Genomic DNA, 24,216 nt, shown 5'->3' on the forward strand with positions numbered 1-24,216 from the left:
CTCGTGTGAATACGGCTGGCTCGCAAGGCAACGTTGCGCTGCCGTAATGCGCCCGGTGGAAATGCAAGCAGGGCAGAGTCGCAGGCAGCCGTTCCGTGCCGCAGGCGTAACGTTGCCGTAACGCGTCCGGTGGAATCCCCGGGTACGTTTTGCCAAACAGTTACCATACTGCCACACACATAAGCACAGTCATCGTCATCCCACACCTGTAGTTACATTAGCCCCCCCCCCCTCTCACTGCGGTCAAGTGAGCCGCTATTCGTTCATCCGCGGTTAAGCCAGCCGTCACACAAAATCTTCGTGCGCCTTTACTCTAAACAGCCTTTGGGTGGTATCTCGCAACGTTTTCAAAATAAAACCCTTCACCTACGTGTGTAGAGATATAGAACACTAGATGTCTTACGGCGGCGTCTAAAACGTCCGCACTTGCTTCCATCTTGCCAGTCAGCTGCTCACCCATAACATTGTGTTGGTATTGGTACATGTAGGCCTACTTTTTAAATAATCATAACTTGCTACATTTTCAACCGGTTTACAAACGGTTTGGTTTCTTACAAACTTTATTAACGTGGTTATAATATTGTACCTATTTTAGAACATTATTAATTTTTCTTTTTGAATCTAACATAATTATTCATCAGTATCAAATAGTGCCGTAACTACATCTCTGACGTTTAGAACAAAACCAACCGTTTGAAAATGTAGCAAGGTGGTTATGGTTTAAAAAGTACATGTACCACTAGTACCAACACAGTGTTATGGGTGAGCAGCGGACTGTGGCAAGTTGGCCGCCAGTGCGGACGTTCGACTCCATTGGCCAGCAGAATATGCATGTGTACGTTTTTCAAGTGACATTTTCTCTAAATCTATACAGTAAAATCACATGGTTCCTTGTGTACAAGTAGTCAGCACACCGGTTAGTATGGTCATATAAGTCAGTGCCTGAACTTATGTGAAATTCGGTCTATAGCTCACTTCAGAGTGCTGACATAATGCAATTTTGCAAAGGCGAGAATATGCATGTGTACGTTTTTCAAATGAAAATTTCTCAAAATCTATACAGTAAAATCACATAGTTCATTGTGCACAAGTAGTCGGTACAACAGTTAGTATGGTCATCTCAGTCAGTGCCTGAACTTATGTGAAATTCGGTCTATAGCTCACTTCAAAGTGCTGACAAAATGTAATTTTGCAAAGGCGAGAATATGCATGTGTACGTTTTTCAAATGAACATTTCTCAGAATCTATAAAGTAAAATCACATGGTTCCTTGTGTACAAGTAGTCAGCACACCGGTTAATATGGTCATATAAGTCAGTGCCTGAACTTATGTGAAATTCGGTCTATAGCTCACTTCAAAGTGCTGACATAATGCAATTTTGCAAAGGCGAGAATATGCATGTGTACGTTTTTCAAATGAATATTTCTCAAAATCTATACAGTAAAATCAAATGGTTCCTTGTGTACAAGTAGTCGGTACAACAGTTAGTATGGTCATATCAGTCAGTGCCTGAACTTATGTGAAATTCGGTCTATAGCTCACTTCAGAGTGCTGACATAATGCAATTTTGCAAAGGCGATAATATGCATGTGTACGTTTTTCAAATGAAAATTTCTCAAAATCTATACAGTAAAATCACATAGTTCATTGTGCACAAGTAGTCAGCACACCGGTTAATATGGTCATATCAGTCAGTGCCTGAACTTATGTGAAATTCGGTCTATAGCTCACTTCAAAGTGCTGACAAAATGCAATTTTGCAAAGGCGAGAATATGCATGTGTACGTTTTTCAAATGAACATTTCTCAGAATCTATACAGTAAAATCACATGGTTCCTTGTGTACAAGTAGTCAGCACACCGGTTAATATGGTCATATAAGTCAGTGCCTGAACTTATGTGGAATTCGGTCTATAGCTCACTTCAAAGTGCTGACATAATGCAATTTTGCAAAGGCGAGAATATGCATGTGTACGTTTTTCAAATGAAAATTTCTCAAAATCTATACAGTAAAATCAAATGGTTCCTTGTGTACAAGTAGTCGGTACAACAGTTAGTATGGTCATATCAGTCAGTGCCTGAACTTATGTGAAATTCGGTCTATAGCTCACTTCAGAGTGCTGACATAATGCAATTTTGCAAAGGCGATAATATGCATGTGTACGTTTTTCAAATGAAAATTTCTCAAAATCTATACAGTAAAATCACATAGTTCATTGTGCACAAGTAGTCAGCACACCGGTTAATATGGTCATATCAGTCAGTGCCTGAACTTATGTGAAATTCGGTCTATAGCTCACTTCAAAGTGCTGACAAAATGCAATTTTGCAAAGGCGAGAATATGCATGTGTACGTTTTTCAAATGAACATTTCTCAGAATCTATACAGTAAAATCACATAGTTCCTTGTATACAAGTAGTCAGCACACCGGTTAATATGGTCATATCAGTCAGTGCCTGAACTTATGTGAAATTCGGTCTATAGCTCACTTCAAAGTGCTGACATAATGCAATTTTGCAAAGGCGAGAATATGCAAGTGTACGTTTTTCAAATGGAATTTTCTCAAAATCTATACAGTAAAATCACATAGTTCATTGTGCACAAGTAGTCAGCACACCGGTTAATATGGTCATATCAGTCAGTGCCTGAACTTATTTGAAATTCGGTCTATAGCTCACTTCAAAGTGCTGACATAATGCAATTTTGCAAAGGCGAGAATATGCAAGTGTACGTTTTTCAAATGAAAATTTCTCAAAATCTATACAGTAAAATCACATAGTTCATTGTGCACAAGTAGTCAGCACACCGGTTAATATGGTCATATCAGTCAGTGCCTGAACTTATGTGAAATTCGGTCTATAGCTCACTTCAAAGTGCTGACAAAATGCAATTTTGCAAAGGCGAGAATATGCATGTGTACGTTTTTCAAATGAACATTTCTCAGAATCTATACAGTAAAATCACATGGTTCCTTGTGTACAAGTAGTCAGCACACCGGTTAATATGGTCATATCAGTCAGTGCCTGAACTTATGTGAAATTCGGTCTATAGCTCACTTCAAAGTGCTGACAAAATGCAATTTTGCAAAGGCGAGAATATGCATGTGTACGTTTTTCAAATGAACATTTCTCAGAATCTATACAGTAAAATCACATAGTTCCTTGTATACAAGTAGTCAGCACACCGGTTAATATGGTCATATCAGTCAGTGCCTGAACTTATGTGAAATTCGGTCTATAGCTCACTTCAAAGTGCTGACATAATGCAATTTTGCAAAGGCGAGAATATGCAAGTGTACGTTTTTCAAATGGAATTTTCTCAAAATCTATACAGTAAAATCACATAGTTCATTGTGCACAAGTAGTCAGCACACCGGTTAATATGGTCATATCAGTCAGTGCCTGAACTTATTTGAAATTCGGTCTATAGCTCACTTCAAAGTGCTGACATAATGCAATTTTGCAAAGGCGAGAATATGCAAGTGTACGTTTTTCAAATGGAATTTTCTCAAAATCTATACAGTAAAATCACATAGTTCATTGTGCACAAGTAGTCAGCACACCGGTTAATATGGTCATATCAGTCAGTGCCTGAACTTATTTGAAATTCGGTCTATAGCTCACTTCAAAGTGCTGACAAAATGCAATTTTGCAAAGGCGAGAATATGCATGTGTACGTTTTTCAAATGAACATTTCTCCGAATCTATACAGTAAAATCACATAGTTCCTTGTGTACAAGTAGTCAGCACACCGGTTAATATGGTCATATCAGTCAGTGCCTGAACTTATGTGAAATTCGGTCTATAGCTCACTTCAAAGTGCTGACATGCAATTTTGCAAAGGCGAGAATATGCATGTGTACATTTTTCAAATGGAATTTTCTCAAAATCTATACAGTAAAATCACATAGTTCCTTGTGTACAAGTAGTCAGCACACCGGTTAATATGGTCATATCAGTCAGTGCCTGAACTTATGTGAAATTCGGTCTATAGCTCACTTCAAAGTGCTGACATAATGCAATTTGCAAAGGCGAGAATATGCATGTGTACGATTTTCAAATGAAATTTTCTCAAAATCTCAATCTATACAGTAAAATCACATAGTTCCTTGTGTAAAAGTAGTCAGCACACCGGTTAATATGGTCATATCAGTCAGTGCCTGAACTTATGTGAAATTCGGTCTATAGCTCACTTCAAAGTGCTGACAATGCAATTTGCAAAGGCGAGAATATGCATGTGTACGTTTTTCAAATGAAAATTTCTCAAAATCTATACAGTAAAATCACATAGTTCCTTGTGCACAAGTAGTCAGCACACCGGTTAATATGGTCATATCAGTCAGTGCCTGAACTTATGTGAAATTCGGTCTATAGCTCACTTCAAAGTGCTGACATAATGCAATTTTGCAAAGGCGAGAATATGCATGTGTACGTTTTTCAAATGAAAATTTCTCAAAATCTATACAGCAAAATCAAATGGTTCCTTGTGTACAAGTAGTCGGTACAACAGTTAGTATGGTCATATCAGTCAGTGCCTGAACTTATGTGAAATTCGGTCTATAGCTCACTTCAGAGTGCTGACATAATGCAATTTTGCGAAGGCGAGAATATGCATGTGTACGTTTTTCAAATGAAAATTTCTCAAAATCTATACAGTAAAATCACATAGTTCATTGTGCACAAGTAGTCAGCACACCGGTTAATATAGTCATATCAGTCAGTGCCTGAACTTATGTGAAATTCGGTCTATAGCTCACTTCAAAGTGCTGACAAAATGCAATTTTGCAAAGGCGAGAATATGCATGTGTACGTTTTTCAAATGAAAATTTCTCAAAATCTATACAGTAAAATCACATAGTTCATTGTGCACAAGTAGTCAGCACACCGGTTAATATGGTCATATCAGTCAGTGCCTGAACTTATGTGAAATTCGGTCTATAGCTCACTTCAAAGTGCTGACATAATGCAATTTGAAAAGGCGAGAATATGCATGTGTACGATTTTCAAATGAAATTTTCTCAAAATCTCAATCTATACAGTAAAATCACATAGTTCCTTGTGTAAAAGTAGTCAGCACACCGGTTAATATGGTCATATCAGTCAGTGCCTGAACTTATGTGAAATTCGGTCTATAGCTCACTTCAAAGTGCTGACAATGCAATTTGCAAAGGCGAGAATATGCATGTGTACTTTTTTCAAATGGAATTTTCTCAAAATCTATACAGTAAAATCACATAGTTCCTTGTGTACAAGTAGTCAGCACACCGGTTAATATGGTCATATCAGTCAGTGCCTGAACTTATGTGAAATTCGGTCTATAGCTCACTTCAAAGTGCTGACATAATGCAATTTGCAAAGGCGAGAATATGCATGTGTACGATTTTCAAATGAAATTTTCTCAAAATCTCAATCTATACAGTAAAATCACATAGTTCCTTGTGTAAAAGTAGTCAGCACACCGGTTAATATGGTCATATCAGTCAGTGCCTGAACTTATGTGAAATTCGGTCTATAGCTCACTTCAAAGTGCTGACAATGCAATTTGCAAAGGCGAGAATATGCATGTGTACGTTTTTCAAATGAAAATTTCTCAAAATCTATACAGTAAAATCACATAGTTCCTTGTGCACAAGTAGTCAGCACACCGGTTAATATGGTCATATCAGTCAGTGCCTGAACTTATGTGAAATTCGGTCTATAGCTCACTTCAAAGTGCTGACATAATGCAATTTTGCAAAGGCGAGAATATGCATGTGTACGTGTCGCGCAAACCCCTAACTAAGGATTCCCCCAAATACCACAACAGCAGTCGATGGATCAATTATTAACAGAAATGCTTTATTAATACAATTTCATAAAACATAGAGCACAAGCAAGTCAAATCTACCTATCACTTAATATGGGAGAGAGAAAGCCAGGGGGTAGGCTGGTACTCTGGATAACCGTAACCATACCTTCATGAGCCAACCTCGACACCGCACACGTTGCACACCCTGCCCTCACTGCAAGCCTATAGACACAGCAAACGTTGAACTCTGCACACTGCACACGCTGAACGCTACACACTGCACACTACACACTGCACACTGCGAACACTGAACGCTGAACGCTACACACAGCACACGTTGAACACACGTGAGGGGGACCAACCTCAAGAACACAGAAGGAAGGGCTCGCTGAACGATTCAGCCTGGTATCCACCAGGGCCTGCCGTAGCCACCCACTGGTTTATAGGGATCCCATACAAGGAAGACAGACTTGTTGATAAAATATCCCTATAACAGACAAAACAGTAAAAGAGTATAAAATCGTTCGTTCCAACTCGCGCCAGACCAGTCCCTCAACCGGCGAGTTGGAAAAACAGAGCAAACCAAATAAACAGTGCTCTAGGATGTATAGTGGAGATCCGTCCGCCGACGCCGTCCCTCGCTGGTCACGGAGGCCGGAGCGGGCCAGAAGACCTGCACCAGATCCTCTAGACAGAACAGACAAAACGATGCGTCAGGGTGATCAGACGTTACGGAATCCGACTCACTCACGCTTACGCTAGAGTACGTCCCTTTCTGACGGGACTCGCAGGCGTTGTAGGGTCGAAAGGTCCTTCCTGGCTTGCAAAGTCTGGTCGCGTAGTCCTCCGGAGGTAGCGGGTAGTGATGAGCGGTCCGGGTTGTCGGCGTCCAGGCATAAATCCTTGTGTCCTCGGGCTGAGGAGCGCCCTGAACTCCATGTTTTCGCCCCTTTTATTTCCTGGTCTCTTCTTCTGTGTACAGGAAACACTGAAAACACAACGTACACCCCAACCCACAGTGCCCCTAGGGGCAGGGAATATCGGCTCTAGCCAGAGTCTATTGTTCGGGATCTGGGGGGGGAAAAGCAGTCTTTTTAGTTAATATACTGTTCCCCCCTTTAGTCGCCTTCCGCGACACTCCCCCCCTCTTTAACCATGGTCGCCCGACCTGGTGAATCAAGTATAGCGTGTAGGTCGTACCCCAAAGTTGCTTCGCTGGGAGCGACGAGGCCCCATTGTGTGCTGGTCCGCTTCCGAATCAGTGGACACGGATACCTCATCATTTAACACAACATCCTCATCATCAACCAACAGCGGATCATAATTAACAACATTCCTATCATTAATCAACAACGAATCATTGTTAACAACATTCCTATCACTTACTAACCCTGGTCCCCCCCCAGTGGTCCTACCTTGGGTCCCCAACTCAAAGGGTCGGGCAGTAGGGGGGTGAGGAGGCATCATTGTGGGGATGCTTAAGGAAGGCCTTGGAGGACCTATGGGAATGGAGGTGGATCGTATAGGGGAAAAACGACCGGGGGGTAGCGTGGGGTATACTGCCCTAGGCGAGACACCAGTGACGGCTGGACGGGAGGGGCACGGGGGCACTAGGAAACTGGGAAGATTGAACATCCACATTGGCCCCAGGTGGGCCTTCCTCTTGTACCTGCGGGCTGCCCAGCACTCCTGCTGGGCATGGGCGGAGGTTGTTCCGATGCAAAGTGCGAGTGGGCCCTTCTTCCCCTTCCGGACGAATGAGGTAGACGGGCTGTTCTGGCCGGGGTCGATCTAGCACAACATAAGGTGTGGGAAGCCACCTTGATGTCAGTTTCCCTTGCGCCCTTCTGCGGAAGTTCTTGATCAGCACTCGCTCGCCAGGTAGCAGAGGAACAGCCAATGCCCGTCTATTGTACCGTTTCTGGTCCCACGCCTGCCGGCGGGAGACGTTTCGCTGCACTCGGGCGTAAGCGTCCATCAGGGTATTATGGTGCTGGTGGACCCATTCTTCGAGGTCACCTCGCCGCTGGGGCGGGGTCACTCCATGGATCATGTCGATCGGTAGTCTGGCATGGCGTCCAAACAGAACAAAGTGGGGTGTCATCCCTGTGCTTGCATGGACAGAGTTATTATAAACTTGTATCAGGGCTGGAAGTTTGTGATGCCATCGCGGGTGGTCTGTGGGATCCAGCGAGCTCAGCAATCCCAGAATTGTTTGGTTGAACCGCTCACATGCCCCGTTCCCTTGGGGGTGATACGGGGTGGTACGACTTTTTGTACAGCCATACAACTCGCAGAGTTGACGCATCAATGCCGACTCGAAGGCGCCCCCTTGGTCGGTCAGAATTCGTTCTGGACACCCAAACGGCTGGATTAGGGCTGTCCATAAAGCTTTTACCGTGGTTGTGGCTGTCTGATCCCGTGTGGGTACGGCCAGAGCGTAGCGGGAAAATAAGTCCGTAATAACTAAGATGTATGGGAAGGCATCAGCCGGTCTCCCCAAGGATAGGTAATCTAGCCCTACTAGTTCAAAGGGGTAGCTACATTTTATTGACTGCAGGGGTGCACGAATCTCAGGGCCGGCCTTACTTACAAGGCACGTAGGGCATTCTTGCGTCCACACTCGGACGTCCCTACTCATTCCTGGCCAAAAGAACCGTCGTCTTAGAATGGACAGGACCTTCTCCACTCCACTATGCCCCGCGGCCCGGTGGTACTCCAGCCAAAGTCCAAAACAGCACTTAGGCGGGAGGATTATTTGGAGGCTTGTCACCCCAGTATCAGGTTCTAGCACCTGCCTCATCAGGAGACCCCTGTCCATCTTCAGTCGGTCCCACTCACGCAGTAGTTGGCGCATCTGGAGAGAGAGGGAACGCTTGTCCAGGTCCGGTGGTAGAGTGCCCACTTCTACCCAGAGGCAGATCTGTTGGAGGTCGGGGTCCTGGCGTTGCCACTCCAACCAGGGCGTCTCTTCTGGGTCTCCCAGGTGGGTCAGGGGTTCAGCAGGGGTGGCCTCCGCTCTGTCCTCTGTCACCTGGACACCTGCACTCAGGGCCCCTGGGAGCCTGGACAACAAGTCTGCATTTTGGTTAGAGGCACCTGGCCGATACTTGATGTCGTAAGAGAAATTGGCCAGTTGGGCGGCCCATCTCTGTTCGGTCGCTCCAAGACGGGCGGTGTCGAGGTGTACTAACGGGTTGTTGTCAGTGAATACGGTAAACGTTGCACCCCAAAGGTAGTCCTTAAACTTTTCGGTTATAGCCCATTTCATACCGAGTAGCTCCAATTTAAAGGAGCTATAGTTCTGGTCGTTGCGTTCGGCCGGAACCAGGCTGCGGCTCGCGTAAGCTATCACTCGTTCCTTGCCATCCTGCACCTGGGCTAGTACTGCACCCAAGCCGTCCAGACTGGCATCAGTGTATAGCTTAAAGGGTAGATTGAAATTAGCAAACGCCAGAATGGGTGCACTGAGCAACTGTTGTTTCAAGAATTCAAAAGCAGTTTGATACTCTGCGGTCCACGTTACTGGTGCCGAGGAACGGCTGGCTGTCCCTTGGAGAAGGCGATTGAGGGGGGCAGCTAACTTTGAGAAGGAAGCGATAAATCTCCTATAATACCCTACAAAGCCCAGGAAGGAGCGTACCTGTTTGACAGTGGTGGGGACAGGCCAATCTTGGACCGCTCTCGTCTTCTCTGGATCGGTGGCCACTCCTCGGCCACTTACAACATGTCCCAGGTAGAGGACCTGTCGCTGGAAGAACTGGCACTTCTTGGGCTGCAGCTTAAGGCCATGGCTTTGGAGGCGTTCGAAAACCTGTTCCAGGTGTCGCAGGTGGGTCTCAAAGTCAGGGGAGTAAATGATGATGTCGTCCAGGTATATCAGAAGGTGGTCGTGTACCTTGTCCCCTAGGCAACGTTGCATCAGTCGCTGGAATGTGGCGGGGGCATTGCACAAACCAAAAGGCATCCGGGAGAACTCATACAGGCCCAGTGGGGTGACAAACGCAGTTTTCTCCTGGTCAGGGGGTGCCACCCCGACCTGCCAGTACCCACTGGCTAAGTCCAGCGTCGAGTACCATTCCGCCTGGTGGAGGCCCGTCAGGGACTCCTCAATCCTAGGGAGGGGAAACGAATCTTTATGAGTCACTGCGTTAAGTCTCCGATAGTCTACGCAGAAGCGCAATGAGCCATCTTTCTTCTTAACAAGGACTACTGCGGCGGCCCAGGGACTCGAACTCTCTTGAATCACACCACTGTCCAGCATACTCTTCAGCAGTCCGCGTAGTTCAGGGTACAATGTGGGTGGAACAGGTCTATACCTTTCCCGGATGGGGGGTGCCGTTCCGGTAGGGATACGATGGTGCACGGCCGTGGTAAAACCAAAGTCCTCCTCGTGGGCAGAAAACACCCCTGGCCACTTTCGTAGCAAGGCTGAGAACTGTTCCGACTGCCCTGGAAGAAGTTCAGTGCTCTCCTCTCCCTGCAGTGGTGTCTCTCTTGCTGGGCCCTGGCACACGGGCCGCACGTCCACCTCCACCACTCCTGGGGTTGAGTCTCGTAGTACCAAATGGTTCCGCCCCTGGACGTCCCCGGGGTCAACTGAAGTAACGGTTGCCAATGCCTGTCGGTGGGGGAGAAACACAGGGAACAGCTGGGGGTTACAGATACGTACTGGGACTTTACCCCCTCGTGCCCAGCTCAAGGTCCGGGCCACTCGCCAACCGCGCTCCTCTGCTCCGGTATCGTCTGGGAGGTTTTCCACCAGAACGAGATGATCAGGGGAGCCTGCTACTGGGGAAACATCAGTCCAGACGATCATCTCCGTGCGTGGGGGGATGGAGATGGGGCTCTGCTGAGTCAGCCTTGCCCTTACTTGAAGGGGCTCGTCTGGGGCCTGGATCCTCTTGCATATGGCAAATGCCTTGTCCCACGCCTTGACCGAGGCTTTGGGTACGGTGGACTTGAACGCCATTTCCCCAGGATGGCCATTTAGGAAAAGCTTCTCCCAACAGTCTTTGATCACGTTCATCCCTAGAAGGCCATACTCTGTGCCCATACAGCTGTCCTCTACAATCACTATCCCTTTGTTCTTGACCTCGATCCCTCCAACGACAAAGTCTAAAACTGCATATCCTACGTAGGGGATCCGCAGTCCGTTGGCGGCTTTGAGGGTTAGCCAGGGGATCCTTTCCGGGTCTTGTAGCAGTTCTGGAGCCACGCAGCGCTGAAATAAGGAGTAGCTAAACAGAGTGACTTGGGAACCCGTGTCCAAAACGCAGGGAATTTTAACCCCATGGATCATCAGCTCTACTTCGGGGCATTGGCCCACCAAGAAGGGCTTGTCTAGGGTCTCGCTGGGGCTACCCTCTTCGGTCACCTGCCCTACAGTGGCCGAGGAGCAGGAAAACCCGACCGATTGGAACGTCGTCGTGGGCAGTAACGTTGAACGTGGCCAGCGACTCCACACTCAGCACATAGGGGGCGCCCTTGGTCATCCCACTGGAATGATTGGGTCTCTCGTCCCGTCGGTTGTCCTCCCCGGGTAGGCTGGTAGTTACTTCGAGGGGCCAGGGCTGGTTCCTGCTGTAACTGACTGCGTATGTCCTCTACAATGGTCTTGCCCAGGAGGGACACCTGGCTTTGTATCTCCTGTTTCAGCTCCGCGTGGAGAGCTTCCTTCAGCCGGTCCCACTCCGATGGAGGGATGGGTCCCTGGTGTGAGGCTGTGGTGGTGGGGGCCACATAGGCCCTACAAGCCAGCGTTTCCCTCCTGGTTGTCTCCTTCTCCACTGCCTCGGCCTCGACGCAGAGAGCTCCAAAGGTCACCGTAGGGTTACGTCTGCCATGTCGCTCCAGCTCGATCTTCAGTGGGCCCTCCCTTAGGCCCTTAACGAAGTGGTCCTTCAGGACCTCGTCTCGAGGGCCTGTGGTGTCGGGGGAGCTCCTCTGCCATCTGGAGAAACACTCACAAAGACGCAACGTGAAAGTTTCCACTCCCTCCCCCTGTTCTTGTCTACAGGCAAAAAAGTCTGCACGGATGCTGGATGATGTCCCAGTGTCTCCATATAATTTGGTCAACTCCGCCAGAATAGTTTCCTCTGACTGTCTCCGTTCGGGGGGAAGCAACATGACTTGTCGGTGAGCTTTCCCTTCTAGCGCATCTAGCACAAAGTCTACTGTCTGACTAGCGTCTAATCCCTGTGCTCTGAGGTAGGACCTTACTTTAGGTTGCCATTTGCTAAATCGAGGCCCGTCGTCCTCGCCTGTGAACTTAGGGACCCAAGAAGAGCTCATAAACCATGGCATCATCACTGTGTTCATTAGTGGTCTAACAGACGCCTGTTCTTGGCTACCCCCTGGATGCTCTTCGGACTCAGCATGACCGTCTACAGACATGTTGTTGTGATGAATTGGGGGATCCTGCCGACAACGCCAAAAGAGGTGTCGCGCAAACCCCTAACTAAGGATTCCCCCAAATACCACAACAGCAGTCGATGGATCAATTATTAACAGAAATGCTTTATTAATACAATTTCATAAAACATAGAGCACAAGCAAGTCAAATCTACCTATCACTTAATATGGGAGAGAGAAAGCCAGGGGGTAGGCTGGTACTCTGGATAACCGTAACCATACCTTCATGAGCCAACCTCGACACCGCACACGTTGCACACCCTGCCCTCACTGCAAGCCTATAGACACAGCAAACGTTGAACTCTGCACACTGCACACGCTGAACGCTACACACTGCACACTACACACTGCACACTGCGAACACTGAACGCTGAACGCTACACACAGCACACGTTGAACACACGTGAGGGGGACCAACCTCAAGAACACAGAAGGAAGGGCTCGCTGAACGATTCAGCCTGGTATCCACCAGGGCCTGCCGTAGCCACCCACTGGTTTATAGGGATCCCATACAAGGAAGACAGACTTGTTGATAAAATATCCCTATAACAGACAAAACAGTAAAAGAGTATAAAATCGTTCGTTCCAACTCGCGCCAGACCAGTCCCTCAACCGGCGAGTTGGAAAAACAGAGCAAACCAAATAAACAGTGCTCTAGGATGTATAGTGGAGATCCGTCCGCCGACGCCGTCCCTCGCTGGTCACGGAGGCCGGAGCGGGCCAGAAGACCTGCACCAGATCCTCTAGACAGAACAGACAAAACGATGCGTCAGGGTGATCAGACGTTACGGAATCCGACTCACTCACGCTTACGCTAGAGTACGTCCCTTTCTGACGGGACTCGCAGGCGTTGTAGGGTCGAAAGGTCCTTCCTGGCTTGCAAAGTCTGGTCGCGTAGTCCTCCGGAGGTAGCGGGTAGTGATGAGCGGTCCGGGTTGTCGGCGTCCAGGCATAAATCCTTGTGTCCTCGGGCTGAGGAGCGCCCTGAACTCCATGTTTTCGCCCCTTTTATTTCCTGGTCTCTTCTTCTGTGTACAGGAAACACTGAAAACACAACGTACACCCCAACCCACAGTGCCCCTAGGGGCAGGGAATATCGGCTCTAGCCAGAGTCTATTGTTTGGGATCTGGGGGGGGAAAAGCAGTCTTTTTAGTTAATATACTGTTCCCCCCTTTAGTCGCCTTCCGCGACATACGTTTTTCAAATGAAAATTTCTCAAAATCTATACAGCAAAATCAAATGGTTCCTTGTGTACAAGTAGTCGGTACAACAGTTAGTATGGTCATATCAGTCAGTGCCTGAACTTATGTGAAATTCGGTCTATAGCTCACTTCAGAGTGCTGACATAATGCAATTTTGCAAAGGCGAGAATATGCATGTGTACGTTTTTCAAATGAAAATTTCTCAAAATCTATACAGTAAAATCACATAGTTCATTGTGCACAAGTAGTCAGCACACCGGTTAATATAGTCATATCAGTCAGTGCCTGAACTTATGTGAAATTCGGTCTATAGCTCACTTCAAAGTGCTGACAAAATGCAATTTTGCAAAGGCGAGAATATGCATGTGTACGTTTTTCAAATGAACATTTCTCAGAATCTATACAGTAAAATCACATAGTTCCTTGTGTACAAGTAGTCAGCACACCGGTTAATATGGTCATATCAGTCAGTGCCTGAACTTATGTGAAATTCGGTCTATAGCTCACTTCAAAGTGCTGACATAATGCAATTTTGCAAAGGCGAGAATATGCATGTGTACGTTTTTCAAATGGAATTTTCTCAAAATCTATACAGTAAAATCACATAGTTCCTTGTGTACAAGTAGTCAGCACACCGGTTAATATGGTCATATCAGTCAGTGACTGAACTTATGTGAAATTCGGTCTATAGCTCACTTCAAAGTGCTGACATAATGCAATTTGCAAAGGCGAGAATATGCATGTGTACGATTTTCAAATGAAATTTTCTCAAAATCTCAATCTATACAGTAAAATCACATAGTTCCTTGTGTAAAAGTAGTCAGCACACCGGTTAATATGGTCATATCAGTCAGTGCCTGAACTTATGTGAAATTCGGTCTATAGCTCACTTCAAAGTGCTGACAATGCAATTTGCAAAGGCGAGAATATGCATGTGTACGTTTTTCAAATGAAAATTTCTCAAAATCTATACAGTAAAATCACATAGTTCCTTGTGCACAAGTAGTCAGCACACCGGTTAATATGGTCATATCAGTCAGTGCCTGAACTTATGTGGAATTCGGTCTATAGCTCACTTCAAAGTGCTGACATAATGCAATTTTGCAAAGGCGAGAATATGCATGTGTACGTTTTTCAAATGAACATTTCTCAAAATCTATACAGTAAAATCAAATGGTTCCTTGTGTACAAGTAGTCGGTACAACAGTTAGTATGGTCATATCAGTCAGTGCCTGAACTTATGTGAAATTCGGTCTATAGCTCACTTCAGAGTGCTGACATAATGCAATTTTGCAAAGGCGAGAATATGCATGTGTACGTTTTTCAAATGAAAATTTCTCAAAATCTATACAGTAAAATCACATAGTTCATTGTGCACAAGTAGTCAGCACACCGGTTAATATAGTCATATCAGTCAGTGCCTGAACTTATGTGAAATTCGGTCTATAGCTCACTTCAAAGTGCTGACATAATGCAATTTTGCAATGGCGAGAATATGCATGTGTACGTTTTTCAAATGAACATTTCTCAGAATCTATACAGTAAAATCACATAGTTCCTTGTGTACAAGTAGTCAGCACACCGGTTAATATGGTCATATCAGTCAGTGCCTGAACTTATGTGAAATTCGGTCTATAGCTCACTTCAAAGTGCTGACATAATGCAATTTTGCAAAGGCGAGAATATGCATGTGTACGTTTTTCAAATGGAATTTTCTCAAAATCTATACAGTAAAATCACATAGTTCCTTGTGTACAAGTAGTCAGCACACCGGTTAATATGGTCATATCAGTCAGTGACTGAACTTATGTGAAATTCGGTCTATAGCTCACTTCAAAGTGCTGACATAATGCAATTTGCAAAGGCGAGAATATGCATGTGTACGATTTTCAAATGAAATTTTCTCAAAATCTCAATCTATACAGTAAAATCACATAGTTCCTTGTGTAAAAGTAGTCAGCACACCGGTTAATATGGTCATATCAGTCAGTGCCTGAACTTATGTGAAATTCGGTCTATAGCTCACTTCAAAGTGCTGACAATGCAATTTGCAAAGGCGAGAATATGCATGTGTACGTTTTTCAAATGAAAATTTCTCAAAATCTATACAGTAAAATCACATAGTTCCTTGTGCACAAGTAGTCAGCACACCGGTTAATATGGTCATATCAGTCAGTGCCTGAACTTATTTGAAATTCGGTCTATAGCCCACTTCAAAGTGCTGACATAATGCAATTTGCAAAGGCGAGAATATGCATGTGTACGATTTTCAAATGAAATTTTCTCAAAATCTCAATCTATACAGTAAAATCACATAGTTCCTTGTGTAAAAGTAGTCAGCACACCGGTTAATATGGTCATATCAGTCAGTGCCTGAACTTATGTGAAATTCGGTCTATAGCTCACTTCAAAGTGCTGACAATGCAATTTGCAAAGGCGAGAATATGCATGTGTACGTTTTTCAAATGAAAATTTCTCAAAATCTATACAGTAAAATCACATAGTTCCTTGTGCACAAGTAGTCAGCACACCGGTTAATATGGTCATATCAGTCAGTGCCTGAACTTATGTGAAATTCGGTCTATAGCCCACTTCAAAGTGCTGACATAATGCAATTTGCAATCCCTGCCTAGAACTCCTAGAATTCCCTGTCCCTGCCTAGAACTCCTTCCGCCCAGCGGACAACCTGCCTGTATGCTGTGACACACTATACACTAAACCATCACCATAAACAAGTAGGCCTGTAGTGTAGAGTAGGTAAGTTTGAGCAAACTTTGCAATAGGAAAGATTTGCGAAAGAAGATCTCTGGAATAGACTGATGTTGTCTGTGTGTTTAGCCACGCATATGATTGGGTGAAAAATGTTCAAAGCTATTGGCTTAGTAATTCAGAGGAGGAGCTAATTAGCGTATAACTGGAACGCATTCTGAACTTTCCTGAACTTTCCTGAACGTTCTGGAACGCGCGCCGAAGTGCCTTAAAGGGGTAGTTCGGAATTTTGGACATAGGGCCTGATTCCCAAGTGAGCATTGGTATTCTATATCACTGGAGACAGTTTTCAACCCATTTTATTCAGTCCTTCTAGTTGCGGAGTTCTCTCGTGCTAGGCTAGCGCAAGTGAACGGGAAAAGCTAGCCTGCTATTAAAAACAGTCTTACCCACTCCACAGTACACCCGAGGTCAATCAATAATAACACCAGACTATAGATTTAAATGTCTGTTTATAGAATAATGTTAGAAATAAAACCAACCTTGCATTGCATTGCATTTTGAGGGAATTGCTGGGTCTCAGCAGCAGTGTTATATTCCTGGTAGTAGGCTACGGCAGCGGCGGACTAAGTCTACATGTGACTCATGACTAAGTCCCACTCCCTGCAACAAAAGCATTCGTCCCCTGTTGGCATTTGAATACATTTTCTGCACTGGCACCACCAGTCTCCCGTTGTTCTGTCCCGGTTCTCTACTGCAGCTCCAGCGGGGACGGTCTCTAAAGACGCTCTTTCTCGTTCTGCCCTTTGAGCATCCATCTAGGTAACCAACCTAGGTATCAGTCCGCCGCTGCCGTAGCCTACTACCAGGAATATAACACTGCTGCTGAGACCCAGCAATTCCCTCAAAATGCAATGCAATGCAAGGTTGGTTTTATTTCTAACATTATTCTATAAACAGACATTTAAATCTATAGTCTGGTGTTATTATTGATTGACCTCGGGTGTACTGTGGAGTGGGTAAGACTGTTTTTAATAGCAGGCTAGCTTTTCCCGTTCACTTGCGCTAGCCTAGCACGAGAGAACTCCGCAACTAGAAGGACTGAATAAAAAGGGTTGAAAACTGTCTCCAGTGATATAGAATACCAATGCTCACTTGGGAATCAGGCCCTATGTCCAAAATTCCAAACTACCCCTTTAAGAACGCGTGCTGAGACGCATGCAGTGGCTTTCATGCGTGGTCATTACAATACATTATGTCAGCACTTTGAAGTGGGCCATAGACCGAATTTCACATAAGTTCAGGCACTGACTGATACGACCATATTAACCGGTGTGCTGACTACTTGTACACAAGGAACTATGTAATTTTACTGTATAGATTTAGAGAAAATGTCATTTGAAAAACGTACACATGCATATTCTCGCCTTTGCAAATTGCATTATGTCAGCACTTTGAAGTGGGCTATAGACCGAATTTCACATAACTTCAGGCACTGGTTGATATGACCATATTAACCGGTGTGCTGACTACTTGTACACAAGGAACCATGTGATTTTGCTGTATAGATTTAGAGAAAATGTCATTTGAAAAACGTACACATGAATATTCTCGCCTTTGCAAATTGCATTATGTCAGCACTTTGAAGTGGGCTATAGACAGAATTTCACATAAGTTCAGGCACTGGTTGATATGACCATATTAACCGGTGTGCTGACTACTTGTACACAAGGAACCATGTGATTTTACTGTATAGATTTAGAGAAAATGTCATTTGAAAAACGTACACATGCATATTCTCGCCTTTGCAAATTGCATTATGTCAGCACTTTGAAGTGGGCTATAGACCGAATTTCACATAAGTTCAGGCACTGACTGATATGCAGAGGAGGAAAGTAACGAATTACATTACTCGCGTTTCTGTAATTGAGTAGCTTTTTTGTGTACTTTTTAAAATGTGTAATTTTACTTTTACTTCAGTACATTTTCTTTGGAGTAATGTACTTCGGTACATTTTACAGCACAAGTGTTACTGAGTAAAAAAAAATCTCACTGAAACAAAAAAAAACGTGTTCTGGTAATGAATTATGGGATGTAAAAAACTGAACGTTGTGCCCCTGCGCGCCGGCAGCTCTAGAATTCTAGCCTAGAACCTAGTTCTTTGATAATGAGTGTTGGCGCGTACGATCTGTCTATCACTGAAACGATGATGGCTGACATGGAGGCAGACGATGGAGATTCACCTGGTACTTCAGAGGAGACCAACACGAGCCGTTCATCCTCTAACCTAGTGCACCCCTGGCCCTATCTTGAAAACATGTTCAGCTTCGTGGAGAAACGTGGAGAAAGCTATATCATGCAATGTAAACTATGTGTGCCGAAGAAGTCCAACATATCAGCTTACAAGAATTCGACGTCGAATCTCCGAAAGCACGTTGAGGTAAGTCATGTGTTTTGGAAATGATTTTACCGTGAGTAGTCATTTTGCCATTTGGGGCTGCTCCCTTGCATGGGTGAGGCATAAATGCAATTTTGTTGTGTGCAGTGACTGAGCACTGTGTGCTGTGTCACAATGACAATGGGAATTTCCCAGGTGGGCTTTTGCACATCACAGTAGAGGCAGAAAACACTGATTGTAAAAAAGTAACTTTTTACTTTTACTTAAAGTACATTTTAAATAATTTACTTTTTACTTTTATTTGAGTAGATTTTTTGACCGGTAAATTTACTCGTACTTGAGTACAATTTCAACAGAGTAACAGTACTTGTACTTGAGTAAAATATTTTAGTACTCTTTCCACCTCTGCTGATATGACCATATTAACCGGTGTGCTGACTACTTGTTCACAAGGAACTATGTGATTTTACTGTATAGATTTTAAGAAATTTTCATTTGAAAAACGTACACATGCATATTGCATTATGTCAGCACTTTGAAGTGGGCTATAGACCGAATTTCACATAAGTTCAGGCACTTACTGATATGACCATACTAACTGTTGTACCGACTACTTGTACACAAGGAACCATTTGATTTTACTGTATAGATTTAGAGAAAATGTCATTTGAAAAACGTACACATGCATATTCTCGCCTTTGCAAAATTGCATTATGTCAGCACTTTGAAGTGAGCTATAGACCGAATTTCACATAAGTTCAGGCACTGACTGATATGACCATATTAACCGGTGTGCTGACTACTTGTACACAAGGAACTATGTGATTTTACTGTATAGATTTTGAGAAATTTTCATTTGAAAACGTACACATGCATATTCTCGCCTTTGCAAATTGCATTATGTCAGCACTTTGAAGTGGGCTATAGACCGAATTTCACATAAGTTCAGGCACTGACTGATATGACCATACTAACTGTTGTACCGACTACTTGTACACAAGGAAAAATTTGATTTTACTTTATAGATTTAGAGAAAATGTCATTTGAAAAACGTACACATGCATATTCTCGCCTTTGCAAAATTGCATTATGTCAGCACTTTGAAGTGAGCTATAGACCGAATTTCACATAAGTTCAGGCACTGACTGATATGACCATACTAACTGTTGTACCGACTACTTGTACACAAGGAACCATTTGATTTTACTGTATAGATTTAGAGAAAATGTCACTTGAAAAACGTACACATGCATATTCTGCTGGCCAATGGAGTCGAAGGTCCGCACTGGCGACCAACTTGCCACAGTCAGCTGCTCATCCATAACACCGTGTTGACTTGGTAGTGGTACATGTACTTTTTAAATAACCATAACCACCTTGCTACATTTTCAAACGGTTTGTTTTGTTATAAACGTCAGAGATGTAGTTACGGCACTGTATACTTGATACTGATGAATAATTATGTTAGATTCTTAGTTTAAATGTTCTAAAATAGGTACAATATTATAACCACGTTAATAAGGTTTGTAAGAAACCAAACCGTTGGTAAACCGGTTGAAAATGTAGCAAGTTTTGGTTATTTAAAAAGTACATGTACCACTACCAACACAATGTTATGGGTGAGCAGCTGCCTGGCAAGATGTCCGCAAGTGCGGACATTCTAGACGCCGCCGTAAGACAGCTAGTGTTCTATATATCTACGCACGTAGGTGAAGGGTTTTATTTTGAAAACGTTGCGAGACTCCACCCAAAGGATGTTTAGAGTAAGGGCCCTTACATAGTCGACGCGAGCGACGCGCGTAAACGACGTGAGTGACGCGAGCGTCGCGCTTCCTTTCATAGTCTACACAACATACGCGAACGTCGCAGGCGTAGTGGTGTATTGCATTACATGCAATACACCACTTACGCCACGGGCGGCAGCAAAATCGCCGGTGTTTTCGCGGCTTATATTGCGGGTGACATTCCGAGTGCCATTCCGATCAAAATGTCTACGGAAGAAGAGTGCATTTTATTGCTCCTTTTACACCGGCAACGACAACGCAGGAAGCGCAGAGATAGGCGGTGGTATGTGCGCCCTTTGAATACCACACGAGATCGGGATGGGGAGTTTGTTTCTCTGGTGCTTCCAATGCGAAGCCTGGATGAGGAGAGGCGTTTCCAATATTTCCGTATGTCGGCGCCAAAGTTCGATGATCTCCTTTCGCGAGTCATCCGTTACCTTCCCGACTCGCACCAAAACCACCGGAACCCGATCGGGGCTTCCCAAAGGCTTGCGGTTACCTTGAGGTACCTGGCAACCGGCATCGGCCTGCAAGCTCTTTCGGCGAGCTACAAGATGGGCACCAGCACTGTGTCGGGCATCGTGGAGGAGATGTGTTCTGCCATCTGGGACGCCCTTCAGGGGGAGTTCATGGCCTTTCCTTCCCGCGGTCAGTGGCAGGACATAGCGGAGGAATTTTGGAGGCAGTGGCAGTTTCCCCTGTGTGTCGGGGCGATTGACGGGAAGCATGTCAGACTCAGAGCTCCAGCACGATCGGGAAGTGACTACTACAACTACAAAGGTTTTTTTTCAATTGCCCTTATGGCTGCTGCTGATGCCAACTACAGATTCATTTATGTAGATGTTGGCGCATACGGGCGTGAGAGCGATGGAGGTGTCTTGGGTCGCAGTGCCTTCGGATCCAGACTGGCAGAGGGCAACCTCAATCTACCCGCCCCTGTTGTCCTACCAGGCACCACAACGCCCAGTCCTTATTTTTTTCTGGGGGATGAGGCCTTTCCCCTACAGGTGAACCTGATGCGTCCCTATCCAGGTGAGAATAAAAATATTGAATATCTATTTATTGTTTTAATTACATTAATTAATTATACATGTTTGAATTAATTATACATGAATTAGTCTGACGAAAAAAATGCATAGCCTACCCAGGAAGGCACAGTGCGCGCAATGGCACACTTGACCATTACTATTCAAAAGCCGTGTAAAGTTGGAGTCAGCCAAGTCATCTGTTCTGTCATCTGTTCTGTGTTCCTGCATGACACTTATTTGTCTTCTCATTAGGTACTAACCTGCAGGATAGGAAGCGCATCTACAACTACCGACAGGCCAGGGCGAGACGCGTAGTGGAGAATGCCTTTGGCATATTGGCTGCGCGCTTCCGAATCTTTGGCCGTCCAATTGACTGCCAACCTGAAAAGGCCGTGAAGATTGTGAAGGCGTGCGTGGCTCTCCACAACTTCCTGGCATCCACCGAACGAGCCAGATACATGCCCGCCTCCTTTGTGGATACGACCGCTGACACCGGAGAGGTCCAGCCTGGAGAGTGGAGGCAGCATGTCGAGGGGGACCGGAATATGGTCGACGGACCACGGTGTTCGGTCGGCAGAGCCAGACCATCTCAAAGAGCGGCACTTGTCAGGGAGCAGCTGGCAGATTATTTTCTGTCGGATGCTGGCGTGTTTCCCCACCAGTACAATGTGCTACGATTGGGCACTGACCTATAAACGTATTGTTCACTTGGAAGCATGACTTCTAATTTTTTTTTTTTTTTGGTTTACGTCAAACTCATTAATTCATATCCATATAAAATGTTTACACAACGAGCTACTGCCTTGACAGATGAATGAATTATTTAATTGTACGCCTATAGCCAAAGCTATAGCGCATAATGTCTACAGAAATTATCACCATTTTTATATGATGTGCATGTATTTACCTGTATGTCAATTGTGGCACATTTACATTTAGGGCATTTAGCAGACGCTTTTATCCAAAGCGACTTACAATAAGTACATTTGTCATAAGAAGTGCATCAATATATCGCTGTCGGTACAGAAAGGATGTTCATAGAACCAAGTGCAAGTACCACAATCGCTAGGTTAATCAATTCCCCGTATTACAGACATGATAGCAGCTGCTGCAGTTGCTACACAGTTAAGTGCTACAATACAATACAATACTACAATACAATACAGTGTACAATGGTGGTCAGAAAAGGAAGGGTGGCTATTGCACCCATTGCACTCCTGACCATCCCTGGTAGAAGGGATCCCCTACACTGCGTTTCTTCTCAAAATTTCTTCCTTGCTGATTCAAGGGAGTTTTTTCTTGCCCGTGTGGGGGCATGGGTAAAGGAGGGTGTCACAAATATTTGGCCTGTTAAGCCCTTTGAGACTGTAATGGTGATTAAGGGTTATACAAATAAAATTGAATTGAATTGAACTGAACACTGAACTGAACTGAATTGAACACACAGAACATGAAGAACGTGAACGTAATTAATTAAAATAGGCTAAAACAAATAAGGCCAGTAATAGAAAGAACATCGGAACATCGGGTGACAAGAAAATCATTAAATCTCATAATCCCGCATCAACTGTTTGATGTCGCGCATCAAAGAAGAACTTTGCCCCTGTGGAAGGGTTCGCAAGAATTGGCAAAGGTAATTAGTGAAGGAGAAGTGAATGTCATTCATGTCTCGTTCCCTCATCCTCTCTCTCTCCCTGTCTCTCTCATTCTCTCTCTCCCTCTCTTCCAGCCTTTCTCTCTCCCTTTCTCTCGCCTTCTCCATCTCCTTCTCTCTATCCTGACGAATTTCCTGCAGCCTATCGAGGAGGGCAGCCTCGCATAGATCTGCATTCGGCCTGACGCTTTTCCTCTTTCTTTTGCCCCCACGGGAGGCTGATGACGTCGGGGTATGAGATGATGGGGTAACTGGGAGGGTGGTGGGAGGGTGGGGATGAAGAAGAGAAGAGGTAGAGGCAGAAGTCATCTGAGTGGTGGAAGGGTCGGATAGTGAGGAAGAGGTAGCAGAAGCCACTCGTGTCGCGGGGGAAGGGTGGGGTGGAAGAAGGGAAGAGGTAGAAGCCATCACAGTGGTGGGAGGGTGAGATGTGGAAGAGGTAGTGGTTAGAGGGTCAGATGGAAGTGGACATTGGGATAGGGATGAGGCGGGGTTGGGGGTTGATGGAGGTGCCTGATCTGCCTGGAAATTAGGCCTTTCCTCCTCCTCCTCATCGTCTTCCTCACCTGCCTACAGAAAGACACCTGTTTTCAAACATCCTGACTAAGTAAATAGCCTACCATTACCTACATTGAACAGTCTCTCTACACACACACACACACACACACACACACACACACACACACACACACACACACACACACACACACACACACACACACACACACACACACACACACACACACACACACACGTTGATTATGCCTACATACCGGAAAATTCGATTCGGTGGACCTGTGCCTTATGAAGTCACTCAACCAGCTAAGTTGGGTCAGGATCTTAGGATAGCCGAAAGTTATTTGGCCAGCACCACTTCTGCACGCGATCTTCCACTTTTTATGCGCTCTGGTGTATTAATCTATAGTTGAAATTAACGTACAATATTTGCAGTATCGCCCCCACCGACAACGCTTGGTATTGCATGGATCGGCGCGTCGCGTATCAAAAATTTGGAGGACGCGTTTTGCTACGCTTCGACGCTTAATGGCGGCCGAAGCGTCGCGTCGCGTAGCCTTTTGGACGCGTAAGCGTAGCGTTGCGTCGACTATGTAAGGGCCCTAAAGGCGCATGAAGATTTTGTGTGACGGCTGGCTTAACCGCGGATGAACGAATAGCGGCTCACTTGACCGCAGTCCCCTCTCTCATACGATACTGTAGGATACATACTGTAATGGTCATTT

General features: G+C 45.0%; 1 protein-coding gene across 1 annotated transcript; it reads right to left on the minus strand.

The window, feature by feature from the left end:
* Positions 1 to 7,395: 7,395 nt before the first annotated feature.
* On the minus strand, positions 7,396 to 13,194 carry LOC130405711 (uncharacterized). Its single transcript, XM_056610879.1, has 5 exons — positions 13,013 to 13,194; positions 11,344 to 11,738; positions 10,105 to 11,167; positions 7,702 to 9,900; positions 7,396 to 7,576 (listed from the first exon to the last, which is right to left on the minus strand). Exons 1-5 carry the CDS (start codon positions 13,192 to 13,194, stop codon positions 7,396 to 7,398), a joined length of 4,020 nt encoding a protein of 1,339 aa, XP_056466854.1.
* Positions 13,195 to 24,216: the final 11,022 nt, after the last annotated feature.

This window comes from Gadus chalcogrammus, chromosome 16 (assembly GCF_026213295.1).
Source record: "Gadus chalcogrammus isolate NIFS_2021 chromosome 16, NIFS_Gcha_1.0, whole genome shotgun sequence".
In the NCBI taxonomy this organism is placed as follows: Eukaryota; Metazoa; Chordata; class Actinopteri; order Gadiformes; family Gadidae; genus Gadus; species Gadus chalcogrammus.